We start from the raw sequence: 18199 nt of genomic DNA, 5'->3' as shown, positions 1-18199 counted from the left end.
TATATTTATAAAGGAAAAGAATGTACTTCTTTCTTTTGTTATAGGAGTTACAAAAACCTTTATAGAGTTACAAATAATGCAATTAGTGCATGGCATACTAACCCCCCCTATGTGTTATCATATATATATATATATATATATTTTTAATTTCATTGAGTAATTACTATAAAAAATAAAAAATGGAAGTTAAGACAAAATTGTAAACATGAAACACAAAATAAATTAATGAAATATATTTCCTTTAACAACATGGACATATGAGAGTTGCATAACATGTGAAGCTACAATATATTGCTATAATAAATGATAAATATTTGAAATTTATTACTTTTTTATTTATTTTTAGAGTATCAAAACAAAAATAGTATGTGAAAAAAAAAAAAAAGACAAAATCTCAAAATTAATTGGAGAATATGTTGCCCAAATAGGAAACGCGTTAATAAAATCTGAAAGCTTGTTGTCTCTCTAATAAACATCTCTTTTTTAACTTTTCATCGTTTCGAAGAAAGGAAGCAACAACAAAGAATCTGATACTCCTCCTCTTCACAAACTTTATCACTTTGATTCAATCACTGGTAAAAGTTTTGTTTCTATCTTTTTGCATTTTGGTAAACAATGTTAACGTTTGTTTGTCAATGTTATATCTGATCTATAGTCTTCGTTCTTCTATCTACTCTCTCTATAGCTAACGGATTAATCGTTCATGTTCGCTACTACTACTCTCTCACCCAATATCAATGACTTGCGGAGATATATCTTTTTAAACCCATTCAGAAAAAAGTGGATCTTAATACATTCTTTCTTTTACTCTTCAAATTTTTTATTCACATTTCTCTGCAAAACCAAAAAATGATTTTGCAGTGAAAAGATAAGAAATTTTACAGAGGAAGATAAAATGGTTATTGATTAAGGGAGGAAGAAGAGTGAAGAAAGAGTCAACACCAAAAACAGAGTAAAAAAAAGAAATGGAGGAACAAAGGAGGAGAGAAGAAAGCTTTAGTATTCAACAACAACAACCTCCATGGATGATTCCTCAGACACCCACGGTGGATCCGATCTATCCATACACGGTGGTGGAAGAGGAACATTCTCATCGGAATCAAGTGGAGGAAAGGTGAGTCCTTTTGTTCTAAAATTTGTTCTTCAAAGGTCCCGTGTTTGGAGTGAGATTGTTTAAGGAAAGTGATGTATGAATTGATGTATGTAGGGGATTCGACATGAGTGGTCTTGATCACTTGTCTTTTGGTGATTTGTTAGCTCTATCAAACACTAGACCAGTCTATTTCTCTGGTCAGACTTCTTGGCCTTGTAATGCCTTAGAAACCACAAGGGCTTATGATTCCGGTCTGATGATCAGAGATAATATTTCTCCGATTTGCCCCAACACGGTTGAGGAACAAGCTCATTGGAATCAGTTGGAGGAAAGGTTAGTCCTTTTTGTCTTAAATTTGAGAAACTTTTAATGATTTCGTGTTTGGTAGTTAAGTTGCTTAAGGAAGTGATCTTTGTAGGAGACTGGACATGAGTGGTCTTGATCAGTTGTCTTTTGGCGATTTTCTGGCTCTATCCAACAATGCACCAGTCTATTGCTCCGATCAGACCACCCCTTGGGCTAGTAATCCCTTAGAAAGTGAGAGGGCTTTTGGTTACTGTCATGATCAGAGAATTTGATTCTGTATAAGTTGGACTGAGAAATCTGATTTTCAAATGTAGGAAACTCAGAGATAATGCAACAAGGTAATGAAGCTGTGGATTGTCTCAGCACAATGAGTAACGATGTTGCATCAGTCTATTTCTCCGGCCAGACACCACCTTGGGTCTCAGAACCTACAAGTAAGAGGGTTTTTGATTCTGGTTCTGATTAGAAATGAAATTGCTTTGACAAATTTTTAAGTTGGACTGAGAAATATCTTATTCTCAATGTAGGAAACACAGAAATTATGCAAAAAGGTAACGAAGCAGTGGAGATTCTAAGCTCTGTGAGTAACAATGTTGCTGAACAGTTCATCAAGACTCCTGACAAACCAAAGAAGAAGAAGCATAGGCCAAAGGTTGTTAGAGAAGCTAAACCCAAGAAGGCACCTAAACCGCCAGCTCCAAGGAAATCTGTTGTTGTCGATGGACAAGAAAGCAAAACACCGAGGAGGAAATATGTGCGGAAGAAGGTGGAAGTCAATAAGGATCAAGAATCTACTCCGGTTGAACCATCAGCACCTGTAAAAACTCCAACTCGTGCTAAGAAGCTCTGTAGACGAGTCTTGGATTTTGAGCCTGAAAACGGAGATGAGACGGAATCAGCTCCTAGAGAAAAGATGTTAGGTTCCACTAATCAAGAGTCAAAAGATTGCCTTCTTTCTTCGCCTAGCACGACCAAGAGAAAACGCAGCCAAGGTAAAAGAAAGGATTCAGAACCAAAGAAGAATGTTGGTAATCAAGAAGGAGTTGATCTTTCTATCGCACAAGCTGCAAAGAGAAGACAAGCAAAAGAACCAACTTGTGGTGACTTAAATTTATCAGGGATTCAGTATGATGAGGTATGTGACTATCAGAAAATGAATTGGCTGCATTTCCCAAACTTGCAACAAGAAGGGATCAGATCTGAACCCATTTGCAGCACACCATTGGCTGGGCAACAACGTAAGGATGTTTCTGCCTTTGATTATAACTGCTACGGTTTCACCTCTCAGCTCAGTGCTGATACAGTTCTAACCACTCAAGAAAAACGGGAAGGTATCTGCCAAGGAAGGAAACAGTTTGAGTTTAATGTTCTTCCGGATAAGATAGATACACCGATAAAGACGACCAGGAGCAAAAAGAAGCGAGTCACCAAGTCTAAGAAATCACAAACCAAGCAGAAGACTCTTCTTCCAAATCACTGCCAGTTTCCAGCTTCATTTTCTGGTAATGAACTACATTTCTTTGTTTTCTTGAATCTATTGAACGCAGACTATTTGTTGATGGTGATGATGTTTGATTCCTGCAGGTCTTTCCCAAGATGAACTTTGGAAACAACCTAAACTGGTCGAAGCAATCAGTGAACAATTGCGTATATTAGATATCAACATGGAGAGCTGTGAAACTGCTATCGTTCCTTACTCAGTGAAACCCCAAGAAAACCAGCTTGTACTCTACGGCGGTGGCGCTGGAGCAATTGTGCCTATAACTCCTGTTAAGAAACGGCGCCCAAGACCAAAGGTTAACCTAGATGATGAGACAGAAAAAGTCTGGAGACTGCTATTGGAAAATATTAATAGCGAGGGTATTGACGGATCAGATGAGAAGAAGGCGAAATGGTGGGAGGAAGAACGTAATGTGTTTCGAGGACGAGCTGACTCATTTATAGCACGGATGCATCTTGTACAAGGTTATACACTACACTAGTCCTTATGCGAGTTTTGATTTAACCACACGGTTTCAACTTTCAATTAGTATGTCTCAGAGATAACTTTTTGTTATGGTCTTTGGGTTATCTAAATAGGGGATCGCCGTTTTACACCTTGGAAGGGATCCGTTGTTGATTCTGTTGTTGGAGTGTTTCTCACGCAAAACGTTTCAGACCATCTCTCAAGGTATAATTCTATGTTGAAACTAAATCCAAGACGGCGAGACAGCTACAAGTCACAAAACTAGCTTATCTAATTTTTTTAATTTTCCTTCTAGCTCTGCTTTCATGTCACTTGCTTCAGAGTTTCCCGTGACTTCAGTACCCGGCAGTAACTTTGACGTTGGAACAAGCTCGACACCTTCTATTCAAATAACTTACTTGGACTCAGAGGAGTCGATGTCAAGCCCACCCGGTCACAGTCAGTGTTCTGTTATTTTAAAAAACACAGAGCCCGATGAGGAGAAGGACTATGAACATAGCAATGAAACCTCCAGAAGCAGTAGTGAGATTGCCAGCTCAGCCCATGAATCAGTTTGCAAAACCACGGATTCAAAGATGTATGTGGAACCAGATCGAAAAGGCTCAAGTGTAGAGGTTGGTAATACAGATCAGGAGTGCCTTATTTTAAACCTGTTTCCGTCTGAAGATTCTGCACTTACATTCCAACGGTCAACGGTTTCTGATGCTCCTCAAAATAAAGAGAGACCAGGATCAAGCTCCGAGATCAGCTTAGAAGGAGAGTATCGCACTTCCTATCTGAAGCTCCTATTGGGCGTACAAGGCTCACAAGAAGAGCCCAATCAAAAGAGTCAATGTGACAATTCAAGCCAAGAAATTGGGGTCTCAAGCAATCATGGAAGCTTCCAAGTATCACCAAATATGTCTCCCGGTGATTGTAGCTCAGAAGTTAAGAATTTACAATCACTGAAAGGGACCACAAAATCTTCTGATGATAGTTATGAACCACATTGTAGCTATCAACAGGATGGGGGTGTTTTGAGTTGTCAGAAACATGAGATGCCTGAACGCTGTTCGAAAAAACACAAAGGCAGCTTCCAGATTCCAGATCTTAATGAAAGCACTAGTTGTATTGATGTCATAGAAGACACGGAAACGCCACCAGGTCCTGACTCTAGACCGCTTGAAGACTCATCGTGCAAAGAGCTCAATCCTATAGATGATGCTACCTTAAATGCAAAAGGTAAAAAGGTTTTAAAGCAGAAAAAGGAGGCGTTTGATTGGGATAGTTTAAGAAGAGAAGCACAAATTAGAGAAGGAAAAAGAGAAAAATCAACAAGGACAATGGACTCAGTGGACTGGGAGGCGATAAGAACAGCGGATGTTAGTGTAGTTGCCGAAACAATCAAGAAACGTGGGATGAACCATATGCTTGCGGAACGTATACAAGTACAGTTTTATCTTTACATGTGGTTAAACATGAAAAGAATCAAGAAATGTGGGATGAACCATATATGCTTACTTCTTTTTAAGTAGTTGACTGTGAACATGAAAATAATGCAGGGCTTCCTTAATCGACTGGTTATTGAACACGGTAGTATTGATCTGGAATGGTTGAGAGACATTCCACCTGATAAAGCAAAGTGAGTTTGAAGAAAAGTATTTTATGTTTTTTTGTTTATTTATTTAATGCCATATAGAAAAATTACAACTTAGGCGGTTAAGCGTCAATGATTTAATACTGCATTGTGTATTTCTCATATACTATACAATCATGCAGAGAATATCTTTTGAGTTTTAGAGGATTGGGCCTAAAAAGTGTGGAGTGTGTGCGGCTTCTAACACTGCATCATCTTGCGTTTCCAGTAAGCCATGACCATTCTTTATTGCTGTCCATGTGATGTGAATTATATGATGTATGAACCTAAGGCAAAACTCATTGACAGGTTGATACAAACGTTGCTCGCATAGCAGTTAGACTAGGATGGGTACCCCTTCAGCCACTCCCTGAGTCACTTCAGTTGCATCTTCTAGAAATGTGAGCACTTTACAAATGGTCCTACTTGGAAATTGTGGTTTATTACTTATACATTTGGGGTTTGGTATATTCAGGTATCCTATTCTTGAATCTATTCAAAAGTATCTTTGGCCACGTCTTTGCAAACTCGACCAGAAAACATTGTAAGACCTCTCATCATGTTTAGCACTATCTTGTAATATTTTCATACCTAATTCTACTAGACCCATTCATTAGATTAATGTTGTATTATCTCATACAGGTATGAGTTGCACTACCAAATGATTACCTTCGGAAAGGTATGAAACAGTATACACATATCTTTGTATGAAAAAACAGCAGGTAACATGATGAGGTTTTATTAATCTACTTGATAATTGTTTCAGGTGTTTTGCACAAAGAGCAAACCTAATTGCAATGCATGTCCGATGAGAGGAGAATGCAGACATTTTGCTAGTGCTTTTGCAAGGTATTACAAAATGTTCTCTTAAACCTTTAGTACCATTATGAGGAAACCCATAATTCAAATATAACCCCAGTAAATGAGAATTGATCCGTATCTTGAACTAGCTTTGAATTGGTACAAAAACGTTTTAGTAACTTTCACTTGTTTTACAGCGCAAGGCTTGCTTTACCTGGCACAGAGAAATATATGGGGACACCTGATAAAAACCCTTCGCCTCTCTACCTGCCAGAACCATTGCATAGAGAGCAAGGTTCAGAAGTAGTAAAGCACTCAGAACCTGCAAACAAGGTCAAGTTTTGTGAACCAATAATCGAAGAGCCAGCATCACCAGAGCCAGAAAGCGCACAAGTATCAATAGCTGATATAGAAGATGCATTTTTTGAGGATCCGGAAGAAATTCCTACAATCAGGCTAAACACGGATGCATTTACCAGTAACTTGAAGAAAATAATGGAACACAATAAGGAACTACAAGTCCGAAACATGTCCACCGCTTTAGTTGCACTTACTGCTGAAGCTGCTTCTCTTCCAATGCCAAAGCTCAAGAATATCAGCCAGTTAAGAACGGAACATCAAGTGTACGTATCCATTTTTCTCTGTTATTCATCGTGTCTTAGGTTGAAATGAAATCAAAAGTAAATTCGGTTACAATAAGCTTTGATACAGTAAATCGTTAAGTGGCAAACCAAGCATTTACTCGTAAGTTGGGGAAGCTGACAAACTTCATCTTGACTTCTTTATAACTTGGTTCTGTTTTATTTTCTTGTATCTTGCAGTTATGAACTTCCAGACTCACATCCTCTTCTAGTGGAGGTATGTAAAAAAAACTAGACAAGGACACATTTTATAGTCTGTCAATATCTAAATTCTGACGAGCTGTTTGTGTTTGTGACAGTTGGAGAAGAGAGAACCTGATGACCCTTGTTCGTACTTGCTTGCTATTTGGACGCCAGGTGATCTAGCAATTATTTAGTGATCTGCAAATCTTTTAATCATGAAATCAGAATCAGTTTGATAAAAAGGTTTCTTAATCGTTATGGTTTTGAACAGGTGAGACGGCTGATTCCATTCAACCATCTGTAAGTAAGTGTATATCCCAAGCAAATGGTAAGCTTTGTGATGAGGAGACTTGTTTCTCATGCAACAACATCAAGGAGGCAAGATCTCAGACTGTAAGAGGGACAATCTTGGTAAGTAATTGCATCAAACTCCTTTTGCTACTAACTACTCTTATGTTTCTACAACATATAATATGCTGTAAATTCTTGCAGATTCCATGTAGAACCGCAATGAGAGGTAGTTTCCCTCTGAATGGGACCTATTTTCAAGTTAATGAGGTGAGTCTTGAACTCCAATATATCGAACTCGTTGATTTAATTATTTGCATTGAAACATCCAGATGAATTCTATATACAGGTGTTTGCGGATCATGCATCCAGCCTAGACCCAATCGATGTTCCAAGGGAGTGGTTATGGGATTTGCACCGAAGAACTGTCTATTTTGGAACCTCTATACCTACGATATTCAAAGGTATTAAGATTTTCGTTATTGGAATGTGATGTTATTGTTCGTATAAAAGAAAGTTGTTCTAACCATTGTTGAGCTATTCTTTTCAGGTTTACCTACAGAGACGATACAACAATGCTTCTGGAGAGGTAGAAGTGTCACAACATTTTGTTTAAGCTACACCAATATCTGTTTTTCCGAAACTTTAACTTATCTTTTAAACCTTGTAGGTTATGTATGTGTACGTGGATTTGACCGTAAAACAAGAGGACCAAAACCTTTGATTGCGAGATTGCATTTCCCTGTAAGCAAAATGAAGTCACGGGCTACCGAGAGTGCTAAGTAGGCAAGCAAATAAATATGACTTATATGGTTAGAGAGCAAGCAAACTGTACAAAACTAGCTGATTCAACGGAATCGTCAACATCACCTCAAGGCCTTCTTAGTTATTTTGGATTTTTGTTTTATTTAATGTATCCTACTCATAGTGACTAGAATAGATTGGTGTTAATCATTGTTTGCAATATTCATTGACTATTAGTTGAATTAATAAAAGAAGAGATAGTTTTCTTTGTTCCTCTGTTTCGGTATCATTTGAGAGTATCAATGAAATATAAGAAGACAAGACGTTTTGGTTTTCCTTCTGCAACATTAGCCAATGTAAAATGTGAAACATAGATAGAGCTAACAGTTCTAGTGGTAACACACAATTTAGTACGTCTTTGTTTGTGTCATATATGAGTCACACAAGAAACACAGTGACAGACTAGTTTTATAACTTATTTCCCAACTTGATTTGACGATTAGTTTCTGTTACGTTTTTTGCATTGTTGTTGACGGTTTAGCTTTGGGTTTACTCAATTCAAGATTTGGTTCGATATATGATCTCGGTTAACTTTTGTCTGAATCAGATGATGGGCCTATATTATACATGAAATTTGGGCCATTAAATAGACCTAATATTATTAACTTTTTTTCTTTCTATTTTTTTTTTTTTGGTCTCGTCGTTTCTCCTTAAAATCCCCAATTCGCAACCCTAATTGATCGGAGATTGTCCAAACTCTCTGCCATTTTTGCCGAATCCGAAGCATTCCTCATCTCTTCTCCGTCTTCCTCGCAGACTCGCGTTATGCATCTCAGTTGTAGATTGTAACTTAGGGTTACTGATTGCTGTAATGTTCTGGTTCTCTTTAACGAGGATTTGTTGTCACTGCAATCGATTTTGCCGATTAGGTTAATTTAAAGGCAGGCATTTTTTTTTTGTGTTGTATAGTTTTTGAAAAATGGATAATTCGCGTAGGCCGTTTGATAGATCCAGAGATCCAGGTCCGATGAAGAAACCCAGGCTCAGCGAGGAACCAATCCGACCTGTAAATCCCAACGTGCGGCAATTTTCGTCGCAGAGAACGCTTGGTACGGCTGCGGCGGTGACAGTACCACAACCGGCGACGTCGAGATTTCGGGTTAGTGGCAGAGAAACTGAGAGTAATATTGTCAGTGATCCGAGCCGAGAGGCTTACCAGCCACAGCCGGTTCATCCACATTACGAGCTTGTGAACCAGTACAAGTCGGCACTGGCTGAGCTCACTTTCAACTCGAAGCCAATAATAACAAACCTTACGATAATCGCTGGAGAGAATGTTCACGCTGCTAAAGCCGTCGTTTCCACTATTTGCAACAACATCCTCGAGGTGAACACCCAGTTTTCATGCCCACTGTTATAGTTAGTGTTGTTGTTATACTCCGTGCCAAATCTCGATTTTCTTGTTTGAGTAATTTGTACGATATATGGTAAATAAGGTGAAGGTGGTGGTTGAGATTTGTTGATATCTGTATACGAGGTTCAATGAGAAATTCGAGTTTTTGAAGCAATCTTAGTATCTTTTCTGGGATCTATTTGTTTTTATAATTTCTCATCAAGTCGCAAATCGTTTCTTTTGAAACGAAGCTCATAGTCTCTGTGAACTTGTTCATCCCATTCTGTAAAATTGTCACTTGAACAGGCACCTGTTTCCTGACACTATGTTATTAACTACCTTTTAGAATAGATGTTGCCCATGTAACCATTATGTTCTTGTTCAATTATCAGGAATGCATATTTCAGCTCCTCATGTGATTGTACTGAGGTTAGGTTGTAGGAATGTGTAGTCTCTTTGTCAGCATTGGAGTTGTTTGTATCTCACTTTACCTTTTAGCAAGAGCTCTCATAAGCTCTGTTTTTTAGTGTTTTCTGTTGGTGGCTTCTGATTACTGCATACTCTCCAGAAAGCTTGAACAGCTTTTACTCATCTTTGGGTAGCAAGGAAGCATTCAATTGAAGGAGCCTGATCAATCAAGTGGGTGGGGAAACAAGAATTGCTATTTCACTGTTTCTCACTTCAGCTAGTGTTTTCACTCTGCCATACTGGGCTTATAGATGTCATTAGGATTGTCTAATGGTTATTTGTGTCTATTATTGGATTCCTAGTTGTCAGGATATATGTTAGTATTAGCTTGAATGTCATCATGGTTTGTGCTTTTGATTCTAGTTAACCATTAAGTTATTGACATTTTTTATTACCTTTAGAGGCCCTTAAGTGCGGAAATACTCAATGTTACTGTCTGTGAGATCAATTTGGCCTTTTTTCTTCTGGGTATCTGATTAGAAGAGTATTATGCAGGTACCAAGTGATCAGAAGCTGCCAACACTGTACCTGTTAGACAGCATTGTGAAGAACATCGGAAGAGATTACATTAAATACTTTGGTGCCAGGCTGCCTGAGGTTTGGTGCTTTGTTGATACTCATGGTCATAGAATGTCTTCTACCTCGCAACTTTATCTCTGATTTCCATCGTTTTACGTCTGTGAAGGTATTTGTTAAGGCTTACAGGCAAGTTGACCCTCCTATGCATTCTAACATGCGGCATCTCTTTGGAACCTGGAAAGGAGTCTTTCATCCGCAAACACTTCAACTTATAGAGAAAGAACTTGGTTTTAATGCTAAAAGTGATGGTTCAGCAGCTGTTGTATCCACAGCCAGAGGTGATCCGCAATCTCAGCGCCCGCCACATAGCATCCATGTGAATCCCAAGTATCTAGAAAGGCAGCGCCTTCAACAGTCTGGACGGGTAAGCAAAGACCAAATAAATTTGTAGCCACTTATAGTTATTAGTGATGATACACCCTAACCTTCAGGAATTCTCTGTTCTAAGTGTGTTCATAAATGTAGGGTACATATGTTTTTTGGTTTTTAGATAGCAGCGTAACTATTGATGGCTGCAATCAAATTCTTTCATAGGGTCCTGAGGTCTCTGGATATAAGTAGAGGCTATTTACCTACCTAAATAATAGTGGCCTGAGTGTATTTCGGTTTTCTTTGCAGACAAAAGGAATGGTTACTGATGTCCCCGAGATCGAACCCAATTTGACTAGGGATTCAGATAGACTGGAGAGAGTTTCAAGCATAGCATCTGGAGGCTCGTGGATAGGTTCAGCTAAAGTAAATGTAAGAGGATTTTGCCTTGGCACGGTTACAGTTTTATATTTAACTGCGGTCTACTGATTGTGTATTTAAATTTCAGACCATTCGGCGACCTAGTGAACCCCTGTACGAGAAAGATATTGAGTCAATAGCAGGGGAATATGATTATGCTTCTGATCTACCCCATAACTCTAGATCGGTGATTAAGAAAGTTGGTTCAAGGGTTACTGATGACGGATGTGAGAAACCATGGTACGGAGCTATGAGCAGGGGTCCTGATCTGATTTCTGACCAAAGGGATGGGTTACATACTAAAAGCAGAACTTCCAACTATGGTATCGCTAGAATAGAAAATTTGGAATCAAGTGGTCCCAGCAGAAATATAGGTGTACCTTATGATAGTTGGAAAAACTCGGAGGAAGAAGAGTTTATGTGGGATATGCACTCAAGGTTATCAGAAACTGATGTTGCCACTATCAACCCAAAGAATGAGCTTCTTGCACCAGATGAATCAGAGAGACTGGTTAGCGATATAGTAATTTGAATTCCTTTTTATTTTGATGCGTCTCATTTAATTTGTTGACTCTTAACCTTCTCCCATCTTGTAGGGATCGGAAAACCACCTTATTAAACGACCAAGGTTTTCAGCTCTGGACCCAAGGTTCGACCCCGTGAATTCAACATATTCCACCGAACAAAAAGATCCAAGTATTTATGGCCACTGGACGTCTTCTCCACAATCGTTGCATGATTCAGAAGTTTTTTCTTCTATCAATGCAACCTCTACTGCAGCTAGAAAGGGAATTCAGCCTCAACCTAGGGTTGTCGGCTCTGGAATTTTGCCAAGCTTAGATAGACAGTCGCCTTTACAGGATTCAACTTCTAAACAGAATGTGACCAAGCAAGATGTTAGAAGAGCTCACTCCCTTCCTCAACGTGATCCAAGGGCTTCCCGGTTTCCAGCAAAATCTCAGAATGTCCCCAGGGATGACTCTGTACGGCTCCCATCTTCAAGTAGTCAGTTTAAAAACGCAATTATGCGTGAACTACCTGATGCATCTCAAGTGGGAATATTTGACTCTAAGTCAGCAACTGCAAATGCGTCAGACCTTTCTATTGCCTCTCAAGCTACAGGACAATCCAACATGAGTGATTTGCTGGAAGCTGTCATGAAGAGTGGAATCCTTTCTATTAATTCAACATGTGGTGCGCTCAAGGAGAGTTCTCAGAATGAGGTTAACCCAGGGGTACTAGCCGCCCTCTCTGCAGCCACTAAGCCAAAGACTTTACCAATTCCAGTGGCTGATGACAATTTATTAGCTCGTTTAAAAGTTGAACAATCCTCTGCACCACTTGTCTCATGTGCAGCGTCTCTTGCTGGCATCACATCGGTACAAACGTCAGAAGAGAATAGTAAGGCCAAAGAGAATAGTAAGGCCGCAGATCCTCTTTCATGCCTCTTAAGCTCATTAGTTTCAAAGGGTTTGATATCTGCTTCAAAGACAGAGCTGCCATCGCCTCCTTCCATAACGCAGGACCATAGTCCTGATCATTCCACCAATAGCTCTATGTCTGTATCTGTGGTTCCATCAGATGCTCAGCCATCCGTTTCGGTGAAAAAGGGGCCATCTACTGCCCCAAAGGTAAAGGAGATAGTTGAACCATCTGAAACAACAAAAACTGAATCCGAAGACCTCATAGGATTGAAGTTTAGGGCAGACAAAATCCGCGAAGTTCACCCCTTGGTCATTAGTAGTCTCTTTGATGACCTTCCACATCTCTGCACCTCCTGCGGCATTCGCCTTAAAGAAAAGGAAGAACTTGATAGGCACCTGGAGCTGCATGAAAAGAAGAAGCTCGAGCTCAGTGGCACAAACAGTAAATGTAGGGTTTGGTTTCCAAAGGTTGATGACTGGATAGCAGCAAAATCTGGAGAGTTAGAACCTGAATATGAGGAAATTCTAAGTGAACCTGAGAGTGCTATTGAGGATACTCCAGCAGTAGCTGCTGATGAGACCCAATGCGCATGTATATTATGTGGAGAAGTGTTTGAGGATTATTTCAGTCACGAAACGGCTCAATGGATGTTCAAGGGAGCTTCTTACCTGACCGATTCTCCAGCCAACAGTGAGGCCAGTGGTCCTATCGTCCATGCGCGTTGTTTGACCACGAGTTCATTGCAGAGCTTGGAAGTTGGAAATGCAATCAAGCAGGTACAAACTTGTAGCTCTACTCAATCTTTATCTTTCTGTCATTCTAGGGTTCTCTGATCTCAAACTTTGTTATTTAATCCTGCATGAATTCACCTTTACGTGTTCGTTTCATGTTTGGTTCCACTCTGCTAGGAAATTGTCGAGTAGCCTCCATATGAACACCTGTGCTGGAGGAAGCAGTAGCTTCACAGAGGGAACAGGTTTGTGTTTCTTCTGGGTTCCTCGGGATGCTAGTTTTGTAGAAAGAGTGTCAACCTTTTGAGTTAAGGAAAAAAGATGTGCAGTATTTTTATTTTATTTTCTTATTTGTCTCTCTTTTTTTTCACCGTATACGAAAACAAAAAGAGCAAAGAGGCATTCCCAAATATTGCAATTGCAAATTCCCATATTCTACGCCTTTCTTTTGTGTGTCACAAAAGAATATGATTAAGAAACACACAGGTCAGGGTAACGTATCCTGAACATCCAAAGCAAACCCATGACCATATATGTACCTTTGCAATTACTATTTCTGTTTTAAAATATTTGTGTCATCACTCATCATATCTCTCATTTTGAGTGTAGCTGTGGTTATCATGTGAATCCTCATAGAATTGAAGTTACCTTTTATCGTAAGCCCCCCTTTACTTGCTTGCAGATTGGGGAAAAGAGCAAATTAACATTTAGAGAATTTTGCACCCACACCCACTTTCTCAAAAAGTATTAACACTCACACCTACTTTTCTTAAGTTTAATTACATATTACCCCTTACTTCTTCTAACCTCTTCTATTTTTTCTTTCTTTCTCTATCTCTCTCTCACAATTATTTAACTAAACAATACATCTTCTTCCTTGTTTTGTTTTTGCTCATCCATTGAATGAGAAAAGCTTATTATGTTTCTCTCTTTCTCTCACATTCATTTTCTAAAGTTTTCAAAAACCATTCCTACAATGGTGGAAATTTATAAAATGTGAAATCTTTAGATCTTTTTCCTTAACACTTTAGATTATATGAAATTTGATCTCGGTTTTCTTGGTTTTATTGTGATTTTGTGATTTTACTGATTAATTGTGGTCTTGTGAACTTTTTAATATTGAATTTGTTTTAGTTCGATCTGGGAAAAAGTTTGAGTTTTGTTGTGTGAGTGTTATTCATTACTTATATTGTATCCACAAATAGTTATTCATTTGGATAAGTTTGACAAATAATGTATCCACAAATATTGTATCCACAAATAGTTATCCATATGGACAAATATCGTATCCATAAATTGCACTATAACCCCATATGTTTCCATATGGACACGTTGTCATAGTCACCTGAATTGATGTGTATTACTTCTATTTTGTATGAATAAACACAAGTAACTATCTATTAACAATACTGCAATTGACTATCCACTTATCATTGAACAAATGTTCAACGACAAATGGATACTTTATAATCTAAAAATTTATCAAAAATATAGCAAAATGTATCTTAGAATGTAGAAAATATATAATCATAACATATTGTATATGGTTGTTCAAAAAAAAACATATTGTATATAAATAAATAGAAAATTTGTTTTATGATAGTCATTTAAAGTGTTAATAACAAAAAAGAGAAAAATAGAGAAAATAAGAAGATAAAGAGGAGAGGGGCAAAATTGTCCAACTAATAATGACACCTAAGCAACAAACTTAAGAAAGTATAGCAAGTTTGTAAAGTTGGTGTGGGTGCAACAAATTGAACCCAAAGTGGGTGTGGTTGCAATAAACCCTAACATTTATTGGATAGAGAGAGGGAGAGAGAAATGGATAAGTTGTGAGAGTTAAATTAGAGTTTGTAACGCCATCTTTAACGGGAGAACACCCACCCTGTTCTAAACCCAATTAAATCAGAAAAATATTAAACAGTGGGTTTAGAACATTATTTTTGGTCTTGAATTAGAACTGATTTAAGCCCAGTTCTATTAAGACGTGGCAGTACGTCATTGGTTGATATATTTTGCAAAGGATAAAAATTTTCATTTCTCCTTCTTCTCGAAATCGTATCTAGGTTTAGGTGATGTCCAAGACGGCGAAAGCTTCTTCTCGAAATCGTATCTAGTCACCATCTTCGCCGACTAAAGTTAGTATTCTGGCCAAAATCGAGGGCTCTTCCATGTACAAATCGATCTCTGCATAGGTTTTCCGACAAATCCGTTTAAATTCTATTGTTTTGTCGATTCATATCTCCGGCGATTTGAAGGCGAAGTCGAAATCTTCTTCCTGAGCCTTTGTCTCCTCGTCTCCTTTGTTTGGCAAATCTCATCTCCGACGATATAGACAAGGTAGTCCCGTCGTTTCCTTTGTTAGTCATTGTTTCTTCGATGTTTCATCGATTTAGGGTAAAATTGAAATCTGTGAATTAGGTTTGGGTTTAGTAACATGGTATAGGGTTTGTCTTATCTGTCAGTTAACGGTTTTGATTAATCAATATAGGATTTTAGTGAGCTTCCAGGATGTATGACTGAATTCCGAGTGTTGTATGTTGTATTTGAAATCAACCTTAACACTAATGAACTTTAATTGATTTTGCTTTGCTTCTGATGCTTGTAGGTGTGGTTAACCAGGGCAAATTAAATCGGATAACCATCAACAAACCTGCATTGCTCTAAACTAAAAGGTAAGTCACTAGGTTGTTTGATTGTGTAGTGAGTTTCTCAGAATTGTTTTGTGATGGTCTCGGATGTGAGCAGGTTTATTTCTTGTAATTGAGTTGTTGTGAATTTAGTGTCACTTAGTTTTGCTTTGTATATCTCAGCATCTAACCTTTTACCGTCTGGTCATGTTCTCGTATTAAGTTGTGATTGTAGTTTTTTGTTTTTAGGTTTGAGTTGTCGTAAAACTTTAAAAACTGATATCTATGAAAGGTTTGAAACTTTTAAAACTTTTAAAACTTTATAATATGAATGCTTTAACAAATAGGTAATGAATAATATGAATGTATTGGTTTACATATAAAAAAACTCAATGAACTTTATTTACTTCTGATTTGACTGAAGTAGGTAATGGTTATTTAGAATTAAAAGTCTCTAACAACACCAAACTTTTGAATTAATGATCTTCTTAACTTCTCTATATTACAACCGACCCAAATACTCAATCTCTCATACGAGATACTTCTCTTCTATCATCCATCTTATTTGCTTCTTTCTTAACCTATCAGAAACCTCAGCTTCTTCCTTGTTTAATTCTCATTGCTATGGAATCAAACAATACTCCTAACAGTCAGTCTCAATCCTACTTTAGCCTTCTTAACTTCTCATATGACAGCTTTGCTCCCAATGTAAACATTGGGACCTCTCAAATCCCTGTTTTTAGTTCACAATCTAGTTCACAGCCGAGTCAACCTCCTAGTCAATCAGAAGAGACAGCAGAACAGCGTAGGGAGAGAAGAATATGGTCCACACAAGATGACTTAGTCCTAATAAGTGGCTGGTTAAACACATCGAAGGATGCAATAGTTGGGAATGGCCAAAAGTCAGGGTCCTTTTGGATCCGTATAGGAGATTATTATGGAACAAGTAGTCATGTACGTGGTGGTGCTGAGCCTAGGCTCCCTGACCATTGTAGACAAAGATGGCAAAAAATCAGTAAGGATGTGAGCAGGTTCTGTGGAGCCTTTGCAGAGGCAGAGAGTGAGAAAGCTAGTGGCATGGACTCTGAATACGACTATGGTATAAACAGCCCATTAGACTATAGTTCCGAAGAGGAGGAGGAGGCTGGGTCGGACTCGGTTGACGAATATATACGTCTTGCTGAAACAACTGCTCGTAAATGTTTGGAACATTTCATCGTCGGAATAGTTGACTTGTTTGGCACTGAATACCTACGCTGACCCACAACAGAGGATCTTCAAAGGCTACTCTTTTATGGAGAACAGCGAGGTTTTCCCGGGATGGTTGGAAGCATCGACTATATGCATTGGAAGTGGAAAAATTGCCCAACCGCTTGGAAAGGAATGTATTCACGAGGCACCGATAAACCAACAATTGTTTTGGTGGCGGTAGCTTCACAAGATCTCTGGATATGGCACGCATTTTTTGGATCTCCAGGTACTTGTAACGATTTAAATGTTCTTGATCAATCACCAGTATTTAATGACATTATTTACGGTTGAGCTCCCGAAGTTACATACTATGTCAACGGAAGTGAGTATAATTTGGCTTACTATCTGAAGGATGGTATTTACCCCGAATGGGCGACATTTGTTAAATCCATCCCACAACCACAACACTCGAAACATCGTTTGTTTGCAGAACGTCAAGAAGGTGCACGAAAAGATGTTGAGCGTGCATTTGGAGTCCTACAATCTAGATTCGCCATGATTAAAAATTCATCTCTTTTATGGTCAAATGGTAAAATTGCATATATTATGAGAGCATGTCTCATACTTCATAATATGATTGTTGAAGATGAACGAGATTCATACACACTCTATGACGAACAAGAATTCCAACAAGAAGATGGAACCGGAACTACTCCGGATCTTACGTTTTCAGTAAATAGTCTTCAAATCTTGAAGGTTTAGGTGATGGTCATACAATAATTCGTGATAGACAAGCACATCACAAATTAAAGTAGGATTTGATTGAGAATATATAGAATAAATTTGGACATTAAACAATATATTAATTAAATAAAATGTTTTTGTGCTTTAATTAATTAAGTAATGTTTGGTTTTTTTTTTTTACAATGTTTTTTTGTTTCATTTCAATTTGGTATTGTATTTTGAATTTTAGTAAAAAAATTTTAAGTTTGCAATTTAAATGTAATTTTTTAAAGTTTTTTAAAATTATAATATGTTTAAAAATTATTATATTATTAAATTTTATTATCTTAAACATGTTCTCCCAATAACTAACTTCTTAACAAAATATCTAAACTAATGATATTACATTATTTTCATAATATTTTTACTCTAAGAACACCCATAAGTGTTCCCTATAAAGAAAAGATGCCCTAATTTAGTGTAAGTGGGAAGATAGAAAAGCACAGGAAGCTCTCTCTGTTGCTTCGCTGTTCCGTCCTTTTTGGAAAACTCAATTTTCACGTGAACAAGAGCAATCAAAGTTAATGTGGAATCGGACAGGCCTCCTTTTTTATTTTCTTGTCATACTTGTTAAGGATAAGCTAAGGGTTTGTTTTTTTGGTATATGCAAACGTTTGAGAACGTCAATTGTGG

The 18199-nt window shown here is 38.0% G+C and overlaps 2 protein-coding genes across 8 annotated transcripts; both read left to right on the top strand.

Annotated features, from left to right (window-relative positions):
• The first annotated feature begins 438 nt into the window (after nucleotides 1-438).
• Nucleotides 439-7906, top strand: LOC104792428 (DNA glycosylase/AP lyase ROS1). Of its 4 annotated transcripts, none has more exons than XM_087453734.1 (23): nucleotides 439-575; nucleotides 862-1114; nucleotides 1208-1426; nucleotides 1512-1630; nucleotides 1723-1833; nucleotides 1927-2901; nucleotides 2984-3364; nucleotides 3479-3569; nucleotides 3661-4792; nucleotides 4907-4986; nucleotides 5124-5208; nucleotides 5290-5381; nucleotides 5456-5524; nucleotides 5623-5659; nucleotides 5747-5829; nucleotides 5979-6404; nucleotides 6603-6639; nucleotides 6722-6779; nucleotides 6877-7016; nucleotides 7098-7163; nucleotides 7243-7357; nucleotides 7444-7482; nucleotides 7564-7906. In XM_087453734.1, exons 2-23 carry the CDS (start codon nucleotides 966-968, stop codon nucleotides 7677-7679), a joined length of 4620 nt encoding a protein of 1539 aa, XP_087309860.1. In that variant the 5' UTR covers nucleotides 439-575; nucleotides 862-965; the 3' UTR covers nucleotides 7680-7906. The 4 variants fall into 4 exon arrangements, with proteins under 4 accessions (XP_087309860.1, XP_087309859.1, XP_010516874.2 ...); XM_087453733.1 differs by having other exon boundaries at nucleotides 5447-5524; XM_010518572.3 differs by having other exon boundaries at nucleotides 1714-1833.
• Nucleotides 7907-8285: 379 nt separating this feature from the next.
• LOC104792425 (polyadenylation and cleavage factor homolog 4) lies at nucleotides 8286-15840 on the top strand. 4 transcript variants are annotated; one of them, XR_015559394.1, is made up of 9 exons: nucleotides 8302-8505; nucleotides 8607-9024; nucleotides 9994-10095; nucleotides 10184-10441; nucleotides 10696-10818; nucleotides 10895-11317; nucleotides 11403-13007; nucleotides 13140-13207; nucleotides 15571-15840. XR_015559394.1 is itself a non-coding variant. In XM_087453740.1 (8 exons), the coding sequence occupies exons 2-8, from the start codon at nucleotides 8617-8619 to the stop codon at nucleotides 13152-13154; spliced, it is 2934 nt and encodes a 977-aa protein (XP_087309866.1). In that variant the 5' UTR covers nucleotides 8286-8505; nucleotides 8607-8616; the 3' UTR covers nucleotides 13155-13404. The 4 variants fall into 4 exon arrangements, 2 of the variants coding, with proteins under 2 accessions (XP_087309866.1, XP_087309865.1); XR_015559393.1 differs by having other exon boundaries at nucleotides 8286-9024; XM_087453740.1 differs by lacking the exon at nucleotides 15571-15840 and having other exon boundaries at nucleotides 8286-8505; nucleotides 13140-13404.
• The last annotated feature ends 2359 nt before the right edge of the window (nucleotides 15841-18199 follow it).

The sequence above is a fragment of the Camelina sativa genome, chromosome 6, assembly GCF_030686135.1.
Source record: "Camelina sativa cultivar CO46 ecotype springtype chromosome 6, ASM3068613v1".
In the NCBI taxonomy this organism is placed as follows: domain Eukaryota; kingdom Viridiplantae; phylum Streptophyta; class Magnoliopsida; order Brassicales; family Brassicaceae; genus Camelina; species Camelina sativa.
Note: the sequence above shows the minus strand (reverse complement) of the source record. Positions and strands in the feature narration are given on the sequence as shown.